This window comes from Anser cygnoides, chromosome 2 (assembly GCF_040182565.1).
Source record: "Anser cygnoides isolate HZ-2024a breed goose chromosome 2, Taihu_goose_T2T_genome, whole genome shotgun sequence".
In the NCBI taxonomy this organism is placed as follows: Eukaryota; Metazoa; Chordata; class Aves; order Anseriformes; family Anatidae; genus Anser; species Anser cygnoides.
The window spans coordinates 42495057-42522375 of record NC_089874.1 but is presented as its reverse complement, the minus strand read 5'-3'; the positions used below and the strand labels follow the sequence as shown (position 1 = coordinate 42522375).

The 27319-nt window shown below is 39.6% G+C and overlaps 1 protein-coding gene across 1 annotated transcript in view; it reads right to left on the bottom strand.

Annotated features, from left to right (window-relative positions):
* Positions 1-27319, bottom strand: part of CMC1 (C-X9-C motif containing 1) — a 41290-nt gene that overhangs the window by 11305 nt on the left and 2666 nt on the right. Inside the window, exon 2 of the mRNA XM_048076073.2 lies at positions 18232-18324. Coding sequence (XP_047932030.1) covers positions 18232-18324 — 93 coding nt within the window. The remainder of the gene's footprint in view (positions 1-18231; positions 18325-27319) is intronic.

The following is a 27319-nucleotide window of genomic DNA, read 5'->3' as shown; positions in this document are numbered from 1 at the left end:
ATCTGTAAGTGTATATGCATACAAATGCATACATATATTCGTGTTGTGCCCCAAACAGAGGGCTACAGCACTGCAGCACCAGCAGGAAGTTCCAGCAAGCCAGCTCTTGAAGAGCTAAGAGGCAAAGCCCTCCCACCCCTGGCTAAGCAAGACACCCAGAGCACAGCATTACAGAGAAGAGGGTTGTGTCCTCAGAAAGATGAAGATGGGAGAAATTGCAAGGGCACGGCTATTATGTGTGAGGCTTTACAGTGACTGTGCTTTCTCAGGCAAGGGAGATTTAAGTGCTCAGAGACAACAAACTGCCGGGCAGATTCAGGCAGACTTTTCAAGGCAAGCAGACCTCTTTTTTTTCCTCCTACTGAAATTTAAAAAAAAAAATCCTTTTAAGCAAAGTAAATACATTGCTGTGAAACAGTTTACTTGGGTAAATGATGATCTGCCTACTGAAGATACTTGCTTTAGGAATGTTCTTGTCAAGCGCAAGCACTGCCTTGCATACACACACAGTTCCGGGTAACCCATGCCCAGCAAGCACAGCCACCCAGTTAAACGACACTGGTTTTCAACAACTGCTTTCTTTAAGGTGGCCTTGATCTAATTTTCCTCCCAGCCTGCCGTAAGTATCCCTGACATCAAGCGTTACCATACCAGGCGCTGGAAGAGGCAGAACTGGAACAAATGCAAGTTCCCCCATGGCTACTGTCTGTCACTGCCTGCTCCTATCTAAACGAGTGCATCCAACTTGAGCAGCACGCAGCAGCCTCGCCGCTGCTCATCCTCCCTTCTCCTGCAGGAGCTGCTGAGCCACGCAGGGACAGCTGAGAAGTTAGCATAACAGATGATTAAAAGCAACAACATCCCCCTCCCTCTGTCCCACAGTGACTGACTCCTTAGCTGAACTCTGCATTTAAATAAAAAGATCTATTTATAAAGAAGACAGACTCACTGCCTGGCAGAAGTAGCAGTAGTGTCCTTCGACCACACGGTGGAGATAGAGCAGGTCATTTATGTAACTGGCAGGGAGGCAATTACACAGCTGTTCCACCACGGCACCAGCTCCAGCTTACAGCACGTTGTTTCCCAGATGCATTTCGGAGATGCCCCCCCGCAGTTCAGTTCGCTACATTTCCAGCCATACGATTTTAACTCAAAGTTCAAATACCGATTTTACTATTATTACTTCCTCCTCTGAATGAAACAAAATATCCTTTAAGGAAAAGTGAAACTGAAAGTGAAAGCTGGAGGGTGAGGGCATACAGAATGGGGCCAAAATTGCAGCATGCTGCCTAATCCAACAAGGATGCAATATCAGAGATTAGTACACTTGTGCTCCTTATGAGGAGCAAGTGACCTTCCCTAACAGATAACAGTTCTTCCTATGATCTGTCCCAACCATCATTCTAACACCTCCAAAATAGACTACCATGTACTTAAGAAAAAAAAAAAGAGACTAAATATATACTGCAAAATAAGTTTTTTTTTTTTTAATTAGTAGCCTTCAGTGTATGCTGGTGTGGAGGTGTGGGAAGCATTTGTGTTGGATGAGGTACTTACTATTCAGTGTTTTAAGGATAACAGAACCAGAAGCACATTTTTTTTTGCAAAAAAACTTTTCTGGTGTTTCTGTATTCTGAAGTTTATACTGAAGACCTTCTGCAATGGTGGCCACATTTCAAAAGAACGTGCATCGCTGACTAGGTAGGAAGTCACGCTTCCCTATTCATTTCAGGCTTTTGAAGAGATGAGTTTTAATGTGACAAGAAAGCATACTATCAAAGTTTAGCAAGATCCGGTATTACTTAATACATTAGCTTTATAAATTTGGAACTGTTCAACACACATCTTTCATATTCTGTACATCAGTACTCATTTTAAGTAAGCTGTCTGGGATAACCAGCTTATTAAAATTGCACAGCAAATAATCCAGCCACCATACTCTCCCTGCACCTTTGAAACTGCTGCACAAAGGATGTTTGAAGTGAGAAAGCATTACAGCTCCATATTTTGCTGGGGTCCCGGAAAACTCTCCATGAGCTGTGAGCACTGCTCTGAGCCTGGCGGCTTTTCCACGCTTCCACACCTTCACAGACTTGCTCACAGACTTTCCTGCAACAGTGACCAAAGCTCTCACGCTAAGGAAACTCCATCACTGGTCGGCCTGGTTAGTGCATTGCTCTATATGCCACATATGGGCCCTGCTACAGGCTAAGACATCCAATGTTTGGGGGTAAAAGGTGCTTACTAAGCTACTTTTGATCTCAGGTAGCAAAGCAAGTTAGCCAGCTGCTGCACAAGGAGTTTGCCACTTGCCCTGCAGGAAAAGGGCGATCATGGTTCTCCATTTTATCAGGAATTGTCCCACGCCACACACTCTGCCACAGCTAGTAACGCATGCTTTCTTCAAGCTTTTCAGCAACTTTAAAGTGAACATATGAGGCCAATGCTATTCAGAATAAATGCAAGACAGGCAGCTTATTACAACCAACTTACAGAGCAGTTACCATTCTGGAGCAAAAGCTTGTGAGAAGACAGCAAGCAGCTCAGGTGTTTACTCAAAGAGGGAAACTGATCACAGGAAGAGGGGAAAACGACCCCAAAACCAGCCACCATCACCCACAACATAACATGTCTTGTGGTGCGATGCACGGCTTCCAAAAAGCATTTACTGCACAGGCAGACTGGGCATGGGCCGGAGAGGAGGATGAAAACGCAGAGCTGATGACATAAAGCTCTGCTCGTGGGTTCACTTGTTTTGACGAGGAAGCAGCAGACGGAAGCCGTGATGCCAGGCCCAAACAGGCAGCAGGCTCGGCCAAGAAACTGCTTCTGTGCCACTACCGGCTGTCACAGCCAAGGGGTACGAGGGCAAAGAATTCACGTGTACATGGGGCTTAAACCCGATTGTACGCAGACATCAAGAGATACGGCCATGTCTCTATAGCCACAGCTATAATTTCAAAGACAGTAAAATGAAATACTTGTAGAGAGAGGATTTACAAACAAGCTTTTGGCAACACTGCAAAGCAAAATAAAACACATCGGGAATTATTTGTCAGCTATGGAGGTCCCCCCCCCCGAAAAGAGGAACTGTTCTTCAATGTAATGCTTAACAGGCAAACGGCATAAAAATCAGTGTAATACCATAGACTGTACTGGAACTAATCCAGACTTTGGTGTAATGAAGCCTTGTGGACTGTACTCCAGCTTCTGACAGCCGGCTGCCCCGTGTTCCTCCAGCTGCGTGCACGCATACTCAAGCTTGGACGCAGTTGCTTGTTTAACTCCACCTATTCTGCCTGCTCCAGTTATCTTGTTTCTGATGCAACAAGATTTGAGTAAGACAGTCTCACTACTGTTACAAAAGAAACAACAAAAATAATCACAGAAGTGTGGTTTTCCTAATCAGAAATGCAACTGCACTTAAAAGTATTTATTTAGCAATCTTATTCTTTGAAGAAGTACTAACAAGGCATCTGCTACAAAACCATTGGCAAATGAAATATTAGAAGGTTAGGTGAGGAAAACTAAGATGGCTTTCGTTTAAGCCACTGCAGTCATGTTTCTTCCCATGGCATGACGATAATTCCTAGGAAATATCATATGCTACCCCAATGAACAATAAATACTCAGGTTTTGTTAGCTGCTTGCTTAGCAACATGACAAGGTCAGTAACAGCAACAGAAAAGGAAGACAGAAGCTCTACCAGTTTCAGTCACTGGGTCCACAAACATGGTTCCAGCTCCTCTACGGCCAGACGTGGCAGAAGACTCTGTGCACTAGTCAGGGGAGACTGAGGACACCAAGAACTCGAACAGCATCAGCACTCAATGGCTAGGATGCAAGCAGGAGCTGAGGGTCACCCTGACCTCAGCAGCACCACTACAGCGCTGGGCAACTTTTTGTCTCCCATCTCTGCTTAGGGCTGAAAGATCTTTGGGGCAAATCCTGTCTTCTCTGTAAGGACTGTGAAAATGACCATGCATACCTCCCCCGCTGATCGGAAATTTTAAGATCAGAATCTGGCCAAAAATCTTTTCTCCATTCTCTGGGTTCTGAACTAAACGAGCTTTACTTGCTGAATGCAGATGTACACATGCCTCCACCACCACCACAGATTTGTCAGCATGTAGGTTTTCCAAAGATTTCTCCCACCTTTATTCTGAAAGAAAAAAACACCCAAAAGCTAGCATATGCTGTATTAATGTAAAACCCCTAGAGGGCAACTAAGCGTCAATTTCAACCTGCATAAATATTCAGCTCCTTGACTAGTTTACAGATTATGTAAACTATTTCCTTCAACCTTGGGTTTTTCCCCTCATTTAGAAGAAATGAATCCTTTTCATTCTCAAATCACATTACTGCTGCCTATTTAGTATAAGTTAATCACAACTGCCCAACCAGAGACTGAGTTCTCAACCCAACAAAGCTCAAACGTGTGTAAAAAAGAATAAAGGAAAGAAAACACATGCAAGGGCCTCATTTAAACAAAGACAGAAAACAAGCATATGAAAGTCTGAAATCACTTTCTTTGCATTAAAGCCCTTTAACAATATATCTTGCTTATTATTCAGCCTAGTATTAATTTATTGCATGACATCTGTTTTCTTGTACAGCAGGCTGGTTGCAAGTCACAGATTTAAGAATTTAAGCTTATACTGTTGGGATTATTTGCCTGCTTTCTTCTACATACTATGATTTCAGACTTCTGTATCATACTTATTTAGGGATAAAAGAAAAAAAAGTGATGAAGCAGGAAAGAAGATGGCAAATTAGTCTAGTTCCAGATAACAGTTTCATTTGTTCTTCAGTCTTCAACCAGAGCTCAGGCCTGCTGCTAGCAGTGAAGAAAAAAAAAAAAAAAAAGTAATCTGAGCCATAAGAGTCAAAAACCTTCATTCAATCCCAACAGTTCTACCTGAATTTTGAAGTGGTAACTCCTGTGTCCAGCTGAGTCTCATATGTTATGTGGTAGAAGGCATCAACTGCCTTCCCCCTTTCTTTCCACCAAAACTTGGTGTGAGCTGAAAGGCACTTACTATCCTGCCAGTCCACATCTGCACAGAACCTGCAGACATTTATTATGTTAGAGAAGGCAGAAGCAAATCATTGGGACTCCCAAACTACATGGAAGCAATTTGAAACAGGGAGGAAAAAATAGCTCAAAGGAATGCTTCAGAGATGCTTACAGAGATCAAGGGTTTCTACGTGGCTTTTACAGAAGACCAAATACCCTTACAAAAATCAGCAGCATAACCAGCCATGCTTTATGCACAACAATGCGATGTCAATATGTACATTGAACATGGCTGTCCTCCCTCATAAAGGAATTATAGCCACTGTTACGATTTACCCTTGATGTGAAACGCATCTCCCCCTCCTCACTAGCTAGGGTGGCTGAGTTAGTTTTCAGGCAAGCCAGGCCATTGCAACTCCAATGTCAGGAAACGGAGATGAGCAACAGCACGTCTGCAATGGACAGCTCTGCACTGCAACCGCTGCTTGTGCCTTGGAGTGAAAATACGTTTGTTAACTACAAGCCTTGATTAAGACCACGAGATCAGAACTTGATTGCACTAATAGAATCGCCTATGAGCCGTTGCATCCGTTTCCCAATCTTAACTTGATATCATTTAGAAAAGAATAAATTTCATTCTGTCATGGCAATCCAGCAGTTTTCATCACAGAGACAATACATTTTAATTTTATTTTTTTTTTTATTATTTAAAACCTTCCACTGTGAACTCCTTTCACTAACCATAGCAGTAAGGAGATACTAATGAAACTCAGGGACATAAACGCATGTTGGAATATGTAAGTAGTTATCCACAAGAAATGGCACTAGCATATTTAACTTAAGGAAAATAAAGTTTTATCACATGCCAAATTTTCCTGAATTGATTCCTAAACAGACAGGATCGGAAGAGAGAAAGATGAGACCAGAACTATTAACTTGATTTCCTATTCTGCTGGGAGAATCCAGCTAAAGCAAATATTATCAACTCTGTTAAATCTCTTCCTTCTACAGAATTGCAAAAAAATATTTTTGGGGATTGTATTTTACATGACTATTCTCTGTCCAGCAATGAATGTCTCAAAAGTTTACGCACAGTCAGTAACTAGCATTTACATAAACTTGGAGGCAAAGTGAACACGATAGATTCCCCAAAACAACAACAAAAAATCTGACAGTCATTTTCTGTTTTAAAACTGCTAAAGTTTCACAGTTACTGAACAGAAGCAACTTTTACAGAACAGCCTTTGCTGAAAGCAGGAGGATTCGTTCATCCTCACTCCCCAACAAAGGGCTTAAACGTTCTCAACTCGTTTTAATTGTATAAAATAAAAAAATCCATCACATATACACATAGATGCTTTTTATTTTCAAACTAGTGACAGCAGGAATAGTTTTCAAAAGTATAAGACGTGGATGCTTCTATTACAAAAAGCCCTCCAGAGAGCAGAAAACCCATTCAACTCATTGCTGTTATTCAACAGCAATGATACACCATTAGATGTAAATAAAATATTTTAAACCTAGGATATTGGATAGAGCCATAAAGACACCCCTGAAGCTCTGAGTTTGCTTCCTACCCTGTTTAAGACATCAGTAATTAAGTCTTTGGTTATGGAACCCAAAACTGTATACATTCTCCTGTTCTATGAAAAATGGTGGTAAGTTTCTTTTCATTAACCAGATACATGCTAAAGCCTACATTAAAGTAAGAATGCAGAACAATGCCGAACAATGCCTCTAACATAACATAAGACCATTTCAAGCATTATGATCTGGCAGAATTTTATCCTGAACTTCCTAGCAGACAGAAAGGATATGCTTATTTGAACCCGTGACAGTCTATCTGCCTGCCTTGCTCTTGCTGGGTCTTGCCTTTTCTACCGTGCTGACACTTATGTTCAAAAACCTACCTTAGTGAGGTGCTCTGCAATCTGGAAAGAATATTTAAAGATATTTCATATTTAAGAGCAGAATTTCTTCAATGATGTTTAGACTACGTTTTTGTTATGCTCTTTAAACAACGAACATAAGGCACACTAAGTTGGAGAGTTAAGAATAATTATTAAAAAAACATACTGAAAACAGAGCAAAAAAAAAAGAAGGGAAAAAATCAGGACAGATGAAGAATGACAAAGATTATTTACACCAGAAAAAGTAAACGGTACTTTTCATCACTGGCCTTATGAATTATTTTGACTGGGCTGTCAGATTCACTGTAGAAAGCTACCACCCCAAAGGCAGAAAAAAGTAATAGGCAACAAAATATAGTGTCTGAAGTTGCAAATGGTGGTCATGCTCTTGTTTAGTAGGCATCATTTTCTGCAGCCTCAAAGTTCTCCCTGTAAATGCGAATGTCATTTTTAACCCAGTGATACTAACATTTTTTTGTTTTTTTTTTGTCCGAATTTGCTATGCTCCTGAAAAGAACTCTGGAACCTCAGGGTCCAGCACCCTCCCTAAGCAATCTCAGGAAGTCAGCAACAGAAATATTTCTCCAGGATGGTCAATGAAAAAGTCTTTCCGCCCCCTTTTTTTTCCTTTTCCCCTTTTTGCCTTTTTTTGGATAAACAGATTGCCCTATTTACTCCTTTCAAAGCGCTGCTTTTATTCAGGCCACTACCAGGAATCTGCCCAGTGTCTGAAGGTCTTCACGAGGACATCAGCATTTCAACAGCAGGCTGTGTTCTTTATTGTTTTGGAATGTTTTATTTTCTTTGCTTTTTTGCTGTTGTTTTGGTTTTTATATATATACATATATATTAAGAAACAGTACATTTTTACAGCATATAAAAACATTCTTCAACTCTTTTCACAAACACATCAGAGAAGTAAAAACCCTGCTCTTTCAAGTGCAAGGTATACACTGGCATTGTGAATTCCCGTACATCAGGAAGCTGCAACATTAATCAGATTACAGGACAAATACAGGTATACTAGACATGGCCACCTTAAAGCGTCTTAAAGTCCAATTCAGCCTGGTATTCCTCTCTCGAGATAAACGTGTCCATATGAAACCAAGTGTCAAGCCACCGGTAGAAGTACATCTTACAACACACCTCTGCACTGCTTTTTCAACAACTTTATGAGCATCCAATTATAGCAAAATGTATAGGATATTTCTGTCACCAAGAAACAAAGCAAGACTTGGATCAAACCTGGTTTTGAAGTATAATGATGAACTTATACACATATTCAGCCCGTGTTATTTAGGGTTTTGAAAAGGACTGTTCACATAGTCTTAAAACACGTTGATCTGGAGGCTTCAAGGGCAGCTCGCTTACAAATTAATTTAGTTTATGTTAAAGAAGGGAAAAAAAGAATGACTAAATACTTCCACAAAATTCTGGATCAGATAGGAAGAAAGAAGGCTATAAAGTGCAAGACATTATCTATAACAACGTACATACAAGGAAATCCTGAACTTGGCTATTAGAATTGCAAAAATACATTTCAGGCTTCAAGAAACCTTTATGTAAACTCTTTTTAGGAAAAAGGTAAGAAGGCAGATCCCTTAATACCATAACTAGTCTCCAAAACTGCCTACTATTTCAATTCCTTCCCGGTACTGTGGATATCCAGAGAACTTGTTTACCCCACCCCAAGGGTGCTCTTCTACACTATCATCTCTAAAATTCCTAATTTAAGTTCCTGTCCTACTCATTATCCTATAAGAAGTATTACCTTCCATCCCTTGATACCTTTCAAATCATTTGCAGTACCCACTCACATATATCTAGCACACAGCAGCTCAATTGTTTTTCTTGCTCCCTGATCAGAAATTTAAAGCCTCATCCACACCTCTGACGCTCTGTACAGCTCTAGTATTCCTTGTCCATCCCCTTTCATATCCTCTCTCACCAGCTCTGCAGCTCTTGATTCCTCACGCAAAATACTTCTCACCTTCTGTCATACAATTACATTTCATGTAAAGGCATCTATCCTGATCTTAGGCAGCACACATTCCAAGCGCTCTTTTCTGCAAGATTCCTTTCTTCTTGTTTTTGAGAGCGTTAAACTGTTAAAAATAAAATTCAGAAGATTACAATAGAGCACAAGTGTCTCATGACCCTTTGTTACTGTAGCCTTTATTCCTATCTCAAGCAGACCTGTAAATAGAACACTCTTCAGCACACATTTCCCCTACTCTTTTTCTATGCAGCACCACAAAGACGATTATTGGAAAACAATTACAACAGCAACAAAACTCAATTTGGGAGCAGGAAAGAGGGGTATTATTTTTGTTGCCATTATTGAAAAGACTAGAACAGTAACATAAAAATACGTTTTTACTCATCAACAGGCAACACGGTTTCTACTTAAAGTTACGCCTTGTCAATGATGTTACCACAGGATCCATTAACTACTATATCAAAGAATAAGTGCCTGACTGACAACTCACTTCATTTAAATTGAGCAATCTTTAGAACTACCATTCCACACTGAAAAAGAAGTTTAAAATGTTTTTGTCCCAAAGCAGGAAGAAAGTTAGAGATTTCATTAACCGCATTGTGATGTTTCCACAACAACAAAAAAGCATGAAGAACATTTAGACCACCACACCTTGTTAAGAGTACATTTGCTAGTTGAACTGTATTTCAACTTTAACCTCTTTTCCCCTATTGCCTGATAAGGCCAATGAGGCCAATGCTGTGCCTTTTTTTTTTTTTTTTTTTGGCTGGCTGAGCTGACTCATAACATTCCATGCAACGATACATACAACAGGTATAGTTCTTCAGCCTACAGGAAATAATGGAGATCAGAACTATAATTCTCACAAGGCACCGCCTCATAAGAATCAAAGTCTATTAGATGCATTTGCAACTATTATTCTGATTCCCATTTCGCTCAACTAGAATTAGTCTTTCATTTTTTCGTGATTCAGATGAGGAATTTTCTTTGGCAAATACACTTGCCAACTTCATGGGTTTTCTAATGAACAAGAATGGTGGACAGAATTCTTCCCCCTATTGCATTGCCCTGAATACCATACGCTCTTTATAAGGTCAAAACACTGCCTGTAGGCTCTCTGAAAGCTCACCATTTATTGGTTTGTAGTTCCAAATGCACAGCAACTACTTTTTGATGCAAAAGCTAAGTTCTATTTTCCACTGCTGAACCTAATGTTATCTACACAACCCATTCTGACTATTTTCTGTGCAAAAGTTACCCCAGGGTAATATTCATAATTTATATACAATTTAAATATTTATACACATGCATAAGGAATATAGCACGACCTCTTAAAGTATTAGAGTTATTTACACAAAGCGCTAACTGTGTTACTGCTGAATGAAGATTCTAAGAGGGGGTTATATTCCAAAACTGCAAAGCAACTATTTAATACATCATTAAGGACGCGCAGTTAAAGTAACAGTTAGTCAGATGTACTACCATGAACAATGGGTTGTGATGTGCAACTACGCCACAGTAATATAATACTGGAATGCTAATGCCTGAGCTATGGTATCTGCAGGCTATCACCACCACTGATAAATAGTAAAACTAAAATAAAAAATAAAAACCTACAGAATTCCAACTATGTTCTCACTTGCTGGCAGTGATAATGACTGACATGGAAGAATCAAGTGCCAACTGGGAAAGAAAACTAAGAATCAGCAAACAGTGTATACCACACCTAGGATTCAAACATGGTCTTAATAAGAGGCAGCACCCATAACCACACTGGCCTCCCTCTTCTGTTGGGAGGACTCAGAAATTAAAGAACTGGACCACGTCTTTCCTAACCACTGACCTCTGCCCTACGAACACCCAACTCAGCCAGGCAGCAAACGTGGTTCTAAGGTGGATCTAAATACCACCAACTAGCGTATGATCAGCAGCTAGGGGAAGTTTGCATTTCTGTGTCTTCACAGCTTGCACCAAAGGAACCTCTGACACAGAACCAGCTATTCAAGCTAACAGTACAGAGTCAGCCCATAGGAGAACTGGGAATCAAAGCACACAAAAGGCCATCTTAGACTCAAATAGCTGAACACCAGACATAACCCAACGAGATCTAATTCTTCAAAAAGTCAGAAGGCGCACATTAATTCTAGTGTGCTTCGTGAAAGAAGAGTTTGAAGAAGGGATCTCAAAGAAGAGACTGACACTTCTCATGGCCGGACAAGGAATTCCCAGGTGTAAAAGCAGCAGCAATGAAGAGAGAAGCAATGATCCAGATGGGACGGGCAGTTTGTCAGGGGGTCTGATATGACTAAAGAGTGGAAACAGCTGAAGAAGAGGATTTGGGCCTTAGTTCCAACTCGAACACTTCCAACCATCCAAGAAAGGCACAAAAGAACAAAGAATTGTTTGTCTCATTTCTGCATATACAGGTGAAGTACTTCCATTCTGCACATGTTAAAACTATCAACTCAAGGTCTGAAAGAACAGTTTTCCTCCTGCAACCGTATCCCCAACTTCACGCCACAACAGAATGCCTTCATCTCCTCAGAAGAGCTGCGAAGAAGCTATCCTATTGTTCAAACTCCAGCAGTTCGCTTGGTCAGTCCTCCTCACAGGTATTACTGCCCATGTACTACAGTAATCAACATCCATGGAGGCATCCTCTATTTAAACCAGCATTTGTTAATATTCTGTAATTAATCTATGCCATGTTTATATATTTATGCCAGAAGGGGAAAACAATCAGAAATTAAGAAACCAATAAAATCTCTAACTTGAGAAAACCCAAAGAGTAGACAGATCACAGATAACGTATCAAGGTATGAGCTCTGAACTACGAACATCACTTCAATATCTATACCTAAAAATCTATAACAGGTAAGCTAATCAAAATTAAGACAGTGCTTGTAGGATGTGGCAACCTGGCTGAAATTGATATTCATTAGAGTACTCTTTGCATGAATAGGAGCATTTGGACTCTGTGGTCTTTATCAGAGCCCCAGCTGGTAATGGTTGAAGGTTAATGCCTTACCCCATTCTGTTCAATTTTCTGTCCTAATTAGTCCTCCAAATCTATAGCTGTGAGCACCAAGTGTCTGTGCTCAAAAGAAACTAATTAATGCTAGCAAATTAGATCAAGTCCAAAGATCCAACAGCCAAACTCTTAAATGCTCCTTGTTAATAGGAAGTGTAGCTGTCAATAACTGCTGTTGGTGGCTATAATGAGGCCTCTTTCTTTCATTGAAAGTGATTTCATTTCTCTTTGTCCCTGTAAAAGCTGTTCCATTCCCTAATAAAAAAATAAAAAACCCTACACAACTAAGTTGCAGTGGTAAAGCTAGCAGTCTGACCCATTTCTTGTGATCAGCTGGGTTGAAATGACATGGGGGGGCGGGGGGGAAGGAAAAAAATCAAATAGGGTAAGTTCCCTCCCCAGACATTTTCTTGGAAGTCCTAACAGTAGTTAGAATACTTACATTTCCATCACCAAGCCACACAATATGCTCTCATATTTCTTTTCTATGAAATCCCCTAAATTAGCTTTGGCTAACTAATGCTGTAAGTATCATTCATAAAAGACCACGAGATCTAGAATTGTAATTTACATATAGCTGTTCCCTCTGCTCGGTTTGTTGGAGCAAAGCTCAATATACCGTAATCCCTCTAGAGATTGTATTAATTCACATGGTTAAATGTGATGAGAGTAAATGTTCGCTGGAAATACATAGACCTGAATCTTTTCCCCAAGATAAAAACTATTGGGCACAGACACAAACATCATAAAAAATCAGCATCTTACTCTCAGGAACACTAACAAGGGAAAAACACCTAGTAATTTATTACCACTACTAAATATAGCTGTACACCATCAAAACACAACATTTAAATAACTGACAACTGCACAGCATGTACAACAGTAATCTCAATGACTTCATGCAGTCATTCATGGGGTCACACACAATATGACTGTAATGTACTTTAAAAATTAATGTACTTTAATTAATAATTGCAGATAATATTGAAATAGAGGATAACATTTTTCTCCCCTTCTCTACCTGCAGTTTTATGCCTCAGTTGAAATGATGTTCTCAAATTGGTCTAACCTTTCTCTCAGAAAAATGAAGTTGCAGGTAGTAAGGTAGCATTCTTTTTTCACTCTCCTAGATGTCTCTTCCAGTCATAAAGTTTATGATTCCTCCCATGCAGCCTCTCAGGATTTCCAAACTCTGATCAATGTGTACAGAAGCATGTGTAAGAAAGCTCTGGTGACAGCGACTCAATAAAAAAAAGTTGCCCGGATTTGTCAAGTTAAGTCACTGACTTTTATCAGTTAGTTGATCTTTTTGATTCAGTCAATTAGAAGATACACTTCTAATATGTACCCATATACTATATAACATGTACTATACCCATATACTATATATTCTAAATATCCCCATATACTTCTAAAATATGTGAATTTTAAAAAGATTCTAAGGACCATATTTTCACAATGAGGCAAAGCAGGTGAGCAGAATTCAGTTATGAATGGTGTTTTTAGTTTCAATTTGCTTCACGAAAATAAGACTGTTCAACATTTTTAAAAGTGAGCTGTTATTTAATTTCCCAATACTATCGGTCTTAGCATCTGCCAGTGTTAATAACTTCAGAACCATGACTGCAGGTACCAACAGGTTAATCCTCTCCCAGCATTAGCAACGGTCTGCATCAATTAATAGATCTTGGCCTGTATTACAAAGGAAAGTGAGCAATGCCACTGAGTAACATCAAGCTGAAATTTGCTAGTTCACACACTTCATTATCTGCATTTCTTATATAGGAATACATATATATGTAACAAGACTTTTTTGGAGAAACATATCTGAAGGTGTGCTTGGACATTTAAACGTGCAGCATCAAATGTACTTCAATCAGAAATTTCTTTCTTTTTATGGGCCTTGATGTGTCAGGTGTAAGGGTCACGGTCCAGAGCAGGTGGCCCCTACGGGGACAGAGATAATGTCAGTGACAGGACTGTTGAGTAACTGCACGTTATCAAAACTCTGGTTGACACTGGTCATGCTCTACTGTAGAGAAGCCTGCAGTGGTGTTGCATCCCATCATTTTCACTAAGTATCAACATGAGCCCTGAGGAAGAGAAGGCTAATGGCAAACATGGAGAATGGGAGGAGGGTGGCTGCTTGGAAATGTCCTTTTCCAGCCACGGTTTCCAAACCCTTTTTTAAAGCATTGCCAAGTATCTTAAAGAGTATTTTCGGCAATGTAAATCCAGTTGCCCCAATTACATGCTTCCTACAGACACCAGAAACAACCTAACAGCTTGCTCCAGGGAAGGTCCCCCAACTCAGCAGAGAATCATCTCCCTTTTGTCTCTTTCCCATATATTTAAAAAAAAAAAAAAAACACAAACACTTGTCTTCTTGACCAAATTTGTTCCTTCCATGACAAACTTCAAATGAGAAATGGCCTCATTCTTATTTTATTTGCAGAGTTGTATGCGGGATCAGGTCTTCAATCACACAAACTGTTTTCTTTACTTCATTGCTTCATAATGGCAGAACCAGGCTGATCTGAACTAGCTTTTCCTGTATTCATCCTGAAAAGCATAGAGGTCATTTGCCTACACGAACCCTGGGAACTTGACATGTAGAGTCACAATTATGTAAGAGAACTGCAAGTCACTCTCGCTGACCTTTGAATTCCCAAACACGGGCCATCAAACAATAGCAGACAAGAAAACTTAGAGGAAAAAAGTTTAGGACTAAAGCCCCTTGTCACTAGAGCAAGATTGTTTTTTGTCCAAACAGAAAGGAAAAAAAAAGAGATTGTAGGGTTTGGGGAGGTGGGAGAGAATTGCCTTCTAACACAACAAATACACAAAACATTTACAGAAAATATAATACAAAATTAAGGTTTTGTGACTGATATCAAGGTCTCGTGACTGATTCAATGATCTGAATACTTTCTTTTTGCAATCTAAATGTTGTCTTAATTAAGAAATGATTTTATAAAAGCAATGGAAGATGACAGCAGATAAAACACTCCTTTTATCTACTTCAGTTTGTAAGCATGTATTTTATAAACCAAGTATACACTAATACAGGAAAGCATGTATTTAATATGGCTCTTGATACTGTCTATATAAGTACACTGAATATGTTACGTTTTGGGATTGGGTTTTTTGGTTTCTTTTGTTGTTGTTGTCCTGTTTCACGTCAGGAAAATAGCTTTCTTTTTATGATACTCCAACAAGAGCCCACAATTTCACATACATACATCTCAGGGATATTAGCATATTTATGTAATGGTCATGGAAAATTGATTTGTGTTCTTCAGAAAGCATCTTCACCCTCTTAACAAAAGTACTAATATAGTAATTTTCACTGGAAAGGTGCTTGAAAACCTTAAATATAGAAATCATGCTGCAACTAAGATGTACTAAATTCTTGAGAAATATGCAGCACTCACAAGAACTATACTATGACAATCTGAAAAAAGTTCAAAATAAATTTAAATAACTAAAATGAAACATAACCAGCCTCAATTCTACATTGTTCTTACAAGTTATCTTTAAAATGGACACACTTGCATGGTTATTTCATCCCAAAGCTCCTCTGTTAAACTAACACCCAAGCACAGCACCGGGTCACCCATTTAACCACGCCAGGGTAGCAGTATCACCTCTTGAGTTAACAAAACCTTTTTTTTTTTTTATTTATTCTTTTTATTTTTTAACCCTTGGGGTTTCTTCTCCCTGGATGCCTCTCGAACACGTGCTGGACAGGCTGTCACTGCTTGCTTTATTAGCTCTGATAAGCACGCAGCTCTAGGTGGTATAGCTGCAGGCTAAGGTAACGGCCTGTATACAGATGGACCCCATGCTCATGCAGAGAACTACTGAATGTATAGGGGCTCCCCATAGGGCTAGACAGGAACCTAGCATGATCAAGTCAATTGTAAAGGCCCATACTTGTAGAATAGCTTTGTTTCCTACACTTCCAATGCATTTACCACAATTTCCTAGAGACAAAAATGAAACAAAGGTATACCAGTAGGAGTTGGTCAAACAAAATTAACATACAGCAGAAAAAAAAACAAACCAAGAACGAGTTAAATGAGCACCTACAACTTAGTGTAAACAGCAATTTCATACAGAAGCACTCTGTAGCACACCAACTGGATTTCAGGAGTTTTGATTACTTAATTACACAGCTTATGTTCATAGCTTGTAATTGTTTACAGCATAAAAACCATAGCCTATTTACTCTGATTAACACCTATCCCTGTGTACTAACAAGACAAATTTATTCCAGGAATAATTTCACAATGGATATGAGAGATGATAAATTCCCCTCTTCACAAAACCGTTTAACCTTTCACTTCCCATGGCCTGCTCTCTACCCTGCTATTAAAAGGTAGACAAAAAGATGCCTGAACCACCTTTTTCGTAGTATGGATATAAATGTAGATTTTGTTCATCTATTTGATCACAAAAATTGCATAGGAAATATTCAGTTTCCACCTCTTTCACACGATTTGATCAAAACTGGCTTCCAGCTAACAGAAGAAAGGAAGACTGATGCATCCACAAACCTCATTTTTCAGAAGATACATAACTGAACTCTATCCAGATGAAAATGTATCTATAGTTTTGGCTAACATCACAAAGAAGATAATTATGACAGGAATTTGCTTTAAAATTTATGGAGGCAAAAACATGGAGAAGCAGCAAAGGTAATAGTCCACAGCCCTCAACTCAAGGATCTCCAATATGGGTGGCTGTCACAAAACTTAGAAGCTGAAACCAACATCCTAATTTTACACAAAGAAAATATATGGGGAAAAAAAAAAAAAAAGCCTGTTCCCCACCCCACTCCAAAAAAATCCACAGCACCATACAGACACTGCTGTGGTCTATCCCAAAAGAAAATACAAATAGTACACAAATTATTTTTAACGGAAATCCTCTTTCAAAGATCCACATTCCTCTAATTGCCTTTCTTCATTTTTCCTCCCAACAAGAACAGCATTCAAAGTAAAAAATTTTCAACAACAAAATGAGAAAGTGTATGAAGGCCTTCTGGCAGCATTGGAAGGTACATGTCATCTGATCCCACCTCCTTCTGGCAGATATTCCCAACTCTTTTCCTACCTAGCTGAATATCATTATGACACTACTCCATCACGTCTTTTGTATACCCCCTAAAATAATCTGCTTAAAAAAATGCTGGTCCATTTTAACCGTACCCATCTCTGAAATATCTGTTACTCAAGGAACAGCCTCACAGTTTCTTCTGTGATTCCAGATAGCTTGAAACACCAATTCTCATCACAACTGTTCTTCTGCAGGAATGGTTCTCTAGTAACTCAGTTTTCTTTCTCCCTTTTGTGTGCTATGGCTGTGGATGCCTTATATGCTTGTTTTCTGAAGCTATTACCTTTCTAAGATTTTGTTTTATAACCTAGGTAACACCTCTCTGTCAGATTCAGTTCCCTGTAACTTGTTCACAAGAGCTCAGGGACATTTCCCTAACTTCCTAGGGCTCCTCCTGCAGTAGACGTTCTTTGAATCTCTCTCCAATGGCCCTTTCAGCTTTAGAATTTAGATGACAAGAGGCAAGCGTCCCACTGAAAGCATGCCACTTGTATAGAGTAATCCTGTGCTTTACATTTTTTTCCCAATCTTACATCAACACTCTCAGCTAGTCCATGTGTGTGAGTAGCTCTAACTCCAGAAAGTTGTAAATTTCTTCCATGAATATGTGAATAGTTGAGTGTTGAAATCCAACTTTACAGAGTTATTGCCCAGTACTCTTCAAAAAGAAAATGAAAACATGCAAAAGCAGACTGCATCAGCCTGTTTCAATGTCTGTCTAATAACACGTCTCCATGTGCAAGTACCATCAAAGCACTGGAGTGGGGAAAGGCTGCATTATAGTAAATAAATCTGTTATAATCAAGGAGACCCTACGTGAAGGCTCACGTGAAACAACGCCATTTATATAGGTATTATAAACAGTACAAGCAACTCCTGTGTTGCTCTGTCACCACCTAGTCTAGATCGAGATGTGGAAAGTTTTCTATCAATCAGATAACAATCAAAACCAAGTCATTTTGGAAAGCAGTCCCCATAACCAAGCAGTGCAAGCCAACCTGGCAGACTCATACACTGTCTTAGTGGTTTTGCAGCAAACAGATATGATGCAGATCATACGTATTAATTCTCTGACTACTTGTCAAGAATAAGGATCATATTCAGGGCACAAAAGTGAGTACATCTGATCTCCCAATGAATATTTGACTCTTACCTTGCACTTTATCTGAACAAAGCTCCTTGGCTCGGTCTCTCATTATTACTGGAATCAAGACATCTTTTTCTACATGTCTTAGCTTAGAATTCTCTGCAAGAGAGCCAGAAACAAAAAAAGAGGAAAAAAATTATTTTTCTATACAAAATAAAGCAAATCCACAGAAATAACATAGAACAGATATAGATAGATATGCTTATAGAACAGATACCAGCATACTCCACCTGTAACTAACTAGCACCAGAAAATGCTGCAGAAGGAGCACATACTGAAAAGCAAGAAAGTCCCAAGATTAAAAATTGCTTAGATACAGGTATGAGCATTATCCTGTAAGTTTCTGTTCTGTTTAATATGCCAAATGAACTAAAAATAATAGAAAAAATTCTGGCAGCACATTCAACTTTCTATCTTACTAATTAAAAGATTGGCATACAGACTGTACAAAGATTGAGAATTATGTTTAATTTGGGACACTAATATTTTTCTATCTGCATTATCTTTACAAACTACAGCTTTTTTACTCCCATAATAAAGCAGAGAAGTATAGCCCATATTAGAGCAGTGCATGGAAGTTTTATTACTACATTAGTGATGTAGTAGATTAAAGACCTAGGTTCTTTGAAAAAAACTAACCATTTGCTTACGTGCAGGGTCTGCAAGTTTTTTCACTGAGAAAACCAACTTAACAAGAGCAAACACTGAAGCCCGAATTCTACATTTAAAAGGAGAGTTGCAGTTTGTTGCAGTCTGCATTCAGCTGCCTCAAAACAGAATTCTGTACTGTGAGTACAACTAGTGATTTTGGATATACTTAAATAACACAGACTGTATGGAAATGCAGTGCTTCCCCCCCCCCCCCCCCGCCCCCCCCCCAAATCCACTCTCTTCAAAGCAAAGGGGTGAGAATTTATCAAGCACAGCTTTTTACTTCTTAGGTTCTGATTTAAAAGCCCTTTAAAGGATATTTGTATGGAAAATGGTGTAGTCCAACATCATTATACCAAATACCTCAATTTCCTCCCCAAACACACTATTTATTTACCCTTTGATGTTGGTATTACTCTTCAACACAGAACCAGCTGTGATGCTCACATTAAAAAAACTGTTAAATATGCTGTTATTTTGACTGAAGTTCATTTCATTTTTAAATAGCTTATTTAAAACTTAGATTAAACGAAAGAAAAAGCATGATATACTGAATTCAGGAAACATGCAGAATTTAACTTACCTACCCCTTTTCAAGCACTATTTTTCAGAGTACATGCAGTTACTTCTAGATCAAAAGGCAACAGAGATTTACATTTCTCCGGTCATTTTTAACTCACAATCTTTTAAAGTTTAGTAATGCTATACGGCTACACATTATTGAATCTGCAGTATTAACAGGGGAATCTGGTAACAAAACAAAGCATTATGATGGCCAATACACAGAATCAGAACTAAAGACTTATATTCTCAAAAATTTATTACTTGGAATTTCTACAGCAAAAGCACAAATACAGGCTGGGCAGAGAATGGATTGAGAGCAGCCCTGAGGAGAAGGACCTGAGGGTGTTGGTGGATAAGAAGCTCAACATGAGCTGGCAACACATGCCTGCAGCCCAGAAAGCCAACTGCATCCCGGGCTGCATCAAAAGAAGCATGGCCAGCAGGGCGAGGGAGGTGATTCTCCCCTCTGCTCTGCTCTCCTGAGACCCCACCTGGAGCACTGCGTTCAGCTCTGAGGTCTCCAGCACAAGAAGGACATGGAAGTATTAGAATGAGCCCAAAGGAGGCCACAAGGATGTTCAAAGGGCTGGAGCATCCCTCCTATGAAGACAGGCTGAGGGAGTTGGGGTTGTTCAGCCTGGAGAAGAGAAGGCTCCGGGGAGACTTTATAGCGGCCTTCCAGTACCTAAAAGGGGCCTATGGGAAAGCTGGGGAGGGGCTCTTTGTCAGGGGGTGTAGTGATGGGACAAGGGGTCATGGCTTTACACTAACAGAGGGTAGGTTTAGATAAGATAATAAAGAAATTCTTCACTTAGAGGGTGGTGAGGCATTAGCACAGGCTGCCCAGAGAAGCTGTGGATGCCCCACCCCTGGAGGTGTTCAAGGCCAGGCTGGATGGGGCTTTGGGCAACCTGGTCTGGTGGGAAGTGTCCCTGCCCAGTTAGAACGAGGTCGTCTTTAAGGTCCCTTCCAACCCAAACCATTCCATGATTCTATGAAAAGAATGAAAGCAAGATGTTTTACACAGCAAATTGATTTGCTTTTATGATAATTTCAATGTCTGAGAATAAAATTGCAATTAAATACCCTTCATTTGAACATTCTTCAGAATATCAGTACAACTACTGCACAGAGCACTTGCTAGGTTCTAGACAGCACAAAGCTGTCTTAAAACTTTAAAGCACATTTCTTATAAAGCAGGACAGGTCACCTGAGCCAAATGACGTGGCAGGAAACAGCATCACCAACCTACCTGCCTCAGCTCTACTTTGAACTTCAGTCAAAGCAAGCTGGCACTACTGCCCTCTCCCAATGCCTGCAATGCTTTTCCCTTTGCCAGAGATGTCTTTTGCAGCCCTGTGGACTGAAAGGGGACTGAAATTTGGTTTGAAGGTAAGTAAATTTGTCAGTTGTCAGGCAACTTCTCGGCTAGATAAATTCTCCAGTCCAGTTCACTATATAAATTCATAAACGGTCCATTAAAGAGAACTGTGTGAGAGCAGGAACAAGCAGAGGGAACGCTGCAGCTGTCATGAGCATCCCTGGCTCAAATTATAGCCTACGCATTTCTGCTTTTTCAAAGCAAGTGGGATGCCAGCTGCCTCTAAAACGGCATTTGACAGTCCCCAACTGCCCTCACCCAACCCCATCACATCAGCACCAGCACACACGTAACCACACAGTAAGCAAGCAGCCAGTTCAGCACGGAAAACTAACTCCTCAAATACAAGCAACAAAGCATTTCCCAGCTGATTTACACTTTGGAGTGACTAGATCCAATTATCAGCGTTCTACCATTACTTCATGTAACTTTTATCCATCAGTATCCACCCCAGCACATACGGAAACGCAGCAGATCACGGAGAAGCAGCCAGGGCCTGAAAAGGGCGCCTGGGTTTCCTCGCCTGGCAGAGGTCAGCAGCAGCAGCGACAGCTCCGACAGCAGCCGAGGCAGCACAGGGCTCCAGAGCAAGGATCAGCCACCCACCGCCGACAGAGGGGAGCAAAACAGAACACAGTTCAGGGCCAAAAAAGAAACCGGACAAGGGCAGCCTCCAGACAGGGAGAGGGCCTCTTGTCAGCCTCAGAGAGTCAAAGGGGATTTCTGGGTTTTAGCTGAAGTACCCAATTTTCTGTTTGATTATTCAAAAGGAAAGGGATGTAAGACATCATGATGTCAGTAGCTTCACTGGTGTTAACACCAGCTCAACCAGAACCATGACACTGCTGCACTCCACGCAAACTCCTGCTTTTTAGTCCCACGTTGTCAAACCTGGAGGGGCTGAAAAGGCAGGACGGAGAGGGCACATCAGGACACAGGGCAGTGTCCAGTAAGAACCAGAAGACCGCCACAACAGTGGTTCAAAGGTAATTATAGAACATTATAAAGGAAACAAGAATAAAGACCACTTATGATCTCATTTATTATTTTTTTAAAGGAAGTTTGTTGGCAAGGATCAGTTTTTAAACCATGAGAAGTATGAGCAATTCAAGTCATCTCATAAGGTCTAGGTGGTAGCTTCATGGACCTGAGTACAACTGTATCACCAAATAGGTCTAATGCAGACGTTCAGCTTGGGCACTACTGTATCTAGTCATGCATTTCAACTGTGATATCTAAAGCATTTTAATATTCTTCCTTGATTCTAAGCTATCCGTTGTATTACGCACAGTGATTTTCATTGAAGGATCTTAAAACAATTGAAGTTGGCATCCCTAGCATTTATACAAAATGTTAAAGAAAAATAGGGTACAAATATTAACAATACCAGCTACCAGCTAGAAAAATATGTTTACACGTGGAATAACCGCATTTCTGATAGCAACGTATAAGCACTTGCAAAGAAATCATCATCACTCTAACCAAATCAGCTCTGCAGTAACATTATATGGCAAGAACTTTAAAAGAAACAACACCTGAGAAGCAAGACTTCATCAAAAAACATGAGACAACCATGATGTGAAACCATCAATTCCTTTTGCTTTTTTTCAACTATATTACTATTTCTAGAATAATAAGTACTTCTTTTGATAGTTCACTATTCTGCGCAAAGATATTTCTTATTGTAATACCAGATTTGCTACAGACAAGTCCCAACAGAATCTGCATTACAACACACCTACTATGTTTTTTTACCTACTGCTTTATTTTCTGTTCAAAATACCAATAAAATTACTCCCAGACAAGCAAGAAATATGTTTTCCTAGTCTGCCCTTCTCATTTCAAAGTCGATACCCTTGGTTCCCATCTGCAACCTCCATGCACTTCACCTGGTCTCCCGTGAAGGCTGCAGCCAAACTAGGATCATCTTGAGCAAAGTGAGACAAGAACACGCTACCTCTCAGCTGCCAGCAGGCCAAAGAGATGTTAGCAGCTGCTTTTCCTCACCTCCTTCCCACCCCACCCCAGCCACCCAAAACTTGGGCATGCTCGTTAGAGCAACTTCATCGTTTAAGATTCTACCTTTCTCTTACATTCTGTTGAAATTCACTCGTACCATCAAAAGTTACACAGGAAATATGGATGAACATAAGCTGAGTCAAGGTTACAAAAATCGGGCTATGATTGACAATAAAAACAGGCATTTTGTACAAACGTACAAATATACATGGAAGTTAAGCCAGAATCGAAACCAAACGCAGGCTTGCAGGTGTTAACGCATCTAAGCCACCGGGCTTGAAAATGAGGGTGAGGCTACAGCTAAGGAATTGGTGTGGTAAAACTACTGAATGTCCTGAAGGCAGGAAGACATCAGCACACTCCAAAACGCTGCCGCTTCTCATGGGGACAAAGAATAGAAGAGAAGATAAAGAACAGGTAAAGAGTTTACGCTTGCAGCTGCCAAAATAAAGACAGAAGGGTAGAAACTACAGAAAAGTGAGCATCCCTCTGAAAGAAAAATCATTCTCCATACCATCTCAGTATGGTGTAAAGGATTAAAAGGTAGGTAAGAGGGATTACAAAACTGGAAGATATCCATATGCAGCAAAACATTAAGAACACATTTTAAATTTTTTTCCTTTTTCTTCTTCTTTTCACACAAATAAAATCTGTGGGTTTTAGCTAATCTCAATGCCTGACATAGCTCTCTGGTTGCATACAATAAGTATCTAGGGCACAAGAACGCAACTGCAGTAGTTTTCTGTGGTTGATTAAAACTCTTAGGTGCTAAAACTATTTATTGCCATGGAAGGTCAAGGACCACAGCCATCTGGTTCAACAATTTTCAATATTTTTGTAAAAATGGGAAAAAAAGAAATCTGGAAATACATGCATCAGTAGGAACCAGAGCATCACAACCACTAGAACAGCAGAGAATACACATCCAGTTCCTTCTGTGGGAACCTGGGAAAACAGAAGATGACTGCAACACTCTCACTGCTTTCTAGTCTCTAGCTGCAGGTCCCAGGAAGGCCTTGAGGAAAAGAGGACAACGCTGTAGTCCTGTGCAGAAGACAGCAAGCCTGTAAAGAGGACAAGAGGAGGTTGAAACACAAAGCTGCTTTACTAAAAATAAAAGGAACTGTAGCAGCTTGCCCTATAGAAGACTATTAGAAAAAGGGGGCACAAAGAAGAAAGCTTTCACTGAATAGTGTCCCACGAAAAGTTTTATCATCTCCCCTCCCTCCCTCACTCAACATTGCTAGACTGACCCTGCTCACCCCTTTGTCACTGCGCCTGCTGGGAGTTCACAGCTCTGCTTCCATTTCTCATATGGCCTCATGTGGCAGGGACACAGATTACTCAGAAAAACTGAGAAAAAGTTGAGAACTTGTCCAGATATCTGAAGAAGCCTTACACCTTTAGCAACCAAGAGGAAGTCAGTTAAGCGACTCCACTAAGAGTTTTTAAAAGCATTTAGTTACACAGCTTGTAATTTGGTTCTCCTTGGTTCAGATCATCTATGCACACTTTTAAAAAATGTATCTACAATAAATACTTTGAATATTTTAGAGGTTTCAGTAAGAAACACAGTTTATACGATGGGCTAGACAATGAATAACAAGTTTATAGCTAAGATACTGAAGTGCATTAAATTTGGGAATTTAGCCATTTTTCTATCACTCAACAAAAATTATTTGTGCTGTAAATACAGCGCTCAATATTTTGTCCTAAAACCCTTCCTATGAGCTAACTATAAAATGGCTTGGGAAAGTATACTTTTATTAATAAAGGAAGTAGCAGTGCAGCATTAATTGTATGCTTAGAGGCATACATTCCTTTCATCAGACTACTGGCTCTATAGACTCCAGAGGTTCAATCTTTCCAAAACCCATTTCAGATTTATTTTAGTGCACTTGTAACAGTTGTGTTTTGAATGGGCAAAGATAATTATACCTTACTACTCCTCCAGGAAAAGGATGCATTCAAAATTTTCATCTCCTTTATCTTGCCTAGCTTAGCCACTTTGTATCAAGTAACAGCCACAGATCTTACATTAATTCATGCTAATTCATCTGTGTATATGTGCATCATAAAAATAGCTATCAAAAAAGTCTGTATCATTGAATATATTATCAACTACTTGAAAACTCTGCTCTGAAGCACAGTCACACATCGTTGCAGCAAGCAAATTTAGAGACAGACCTATTAAAGTCATGGGCAGAAAAAAATAGATATTTCTAAAAATCTATGATTTCTTCCTCCAAGTGTAGTTTTTGTTGTTGTTGTTGTTGTTTTTTTAAATATGTATCTAAATACTTGCTGAAGATGAAATTAATACTTTAAGTACCCAATCCTATAGCCATGGGCCGTCTCCTGTGCCCTTACTGCCAGGAAGCTCACGGGGCCAAAGTGACAAATAGTTTCAGCATACTCCTTTGTTAACTTTGGTCCCACAAAAACATTCAGGATCCTGCTAAAAGCAATGAATTTTATCAGTCAAAAACATCCAGAGCAAACCAAGACACGATGGACCAGGACTGAATATCTTTATGCATATGTGAAACGTCACTGAGCTTGGTAGCTTCATTTGCACATAGGTATTTGCATAGGAACTAGAGTCTGAAGTACTTTGCTTTCTGCTAAGGTTTTAGAGTATAGAAGGGCAACACACAGTGATAGAAGTGTTATAATCCCAGTGAAGTAACATAAGTGATATCCTGAAACCCTGACTGAGACACAGAAGAGGCTGATCAGCGCAGTTTCTCTACAAACTTTTTTTTTTTTTCCAACTGTATATGGATAATTTTTTTTTGTATTTAAAAAGTTACAGATTTTGAGATTTTTTTATCTAATATTCACATCATTTTAAATTAAGATGGAGTACAGGGATGACAACACCAGGGAAAATATCCAAAGCTTTAACTTCTCACTATTCTATCATCACCTCAAAGTCAATTTTCACCTTTTTCACTGGCTGAATTTGTTATCTTACATTTTGCTTTGGGGCTCATGTGTTCTTGCAATATGGCAGTACTGGATTACAAGAATACTGACAAGCCTGTTTGCTAAAAACGAACAATGGCTATATTACGGCTAGTCTGTAATATCTAGAAAGAAAAGGAAAAGCAAACCTGACCGCACTTATTTGTTAATTACACGTGGCTTCCAAATGCTCATACATCTACTGACTAAGAAGTAAAACCAAGCCTGAAGTTTCCTGTACAGTTGTTTGTTTGACACGGGGAGGTTTGGTTTTTTTTACATGCTTGATCACATAGCAGAGCCACTTAAAAGACAAGAAGAATTAACTACAGATCAGGGCTTAATATTTACTGTGCTGGTTCATTAACACTATCCCAAATTGTTGTACAGGTATGACAGACCTGCCAGTTAGGAAAGGTTAGGGTAGGAGCAACCTACAAGCAACCATCCTACCCCACCCCAAATCCCTTCTGGCAGCTGTAGATGAACATTCTAGCAAACTACACAAAATACAAAATGAGTGACAACTAGGGCTGTGGACCAGCTGAGGATTGAAACAGCCCAGAGCACCTTAGTTCTACTACTGTAAAACTTCTGAATGATTCACTTCGTAAACTGATGTAACACCCTTCTGAGCACAACTTCTTGTCACTTAAACAAGACACCATACAGCAATATTTCAGCAACAAAACACACATTTTGTATTTTCTGGGACAGCAAAAATTACCACCACCTCGGATACAACTGTATTCCTATACACAGGGTTCCACACCTTTCAAGTGAAACCCAAACATTTGAGCACCTTTTGTCTAAAGTGGTCACGAGTGTATAATCCCTACTACCTATGCCCTTTCTAACTAACAGTAGATGTTGTCTAAGAATTTATTGCTTGCTTCCACCTGAAGAAAGAAATAGAGTAAGGTCCACAAAAATCACAAATTATCTGAAGAACATAAAATGAAGTAAACAGACCACATGAGTTAAGCAGCAACCTCAAGAACGTCACAATCATTCACAACAACAAAAAAGAAATCGGTAACGAAGAACAAAGTAACCTGCACTTGGATGACGGAGATATGCGGGAAAATCTACCAACCAGTGAAACACCCCCGTCATTAATAGTAGAGATGCTAATCACACTATTCCCACTATGCTCAATAGCCACTAATTAGTGTTAGTGGCTCCTCTTTGATTTCATGCAATTCTGAAAATTAAAAATAGTTTTTTATAGAAAAAATCTGCCTAAACTCCTTAAGGAAGTGAATATTTAGTTCTTCAACCACTTTTTTTCAAGACACAGTTGAACAGCTTCTCTGGGGCTTCTGCATCTTCAGATGCAGTTCACGTCTTTCATTTCAGGGAATGAACACCAAGAACAAATTAAGAACAAGGCTTTTTTAATAACAGGACCAAATATCATTCTTCTGGATGTTTCTTTAATGGAAGTGAGGATCAAGAGAGAAGACAAAACAATGCCCGTCTTACTCATCTTTGATTTCTACACCTATGGAT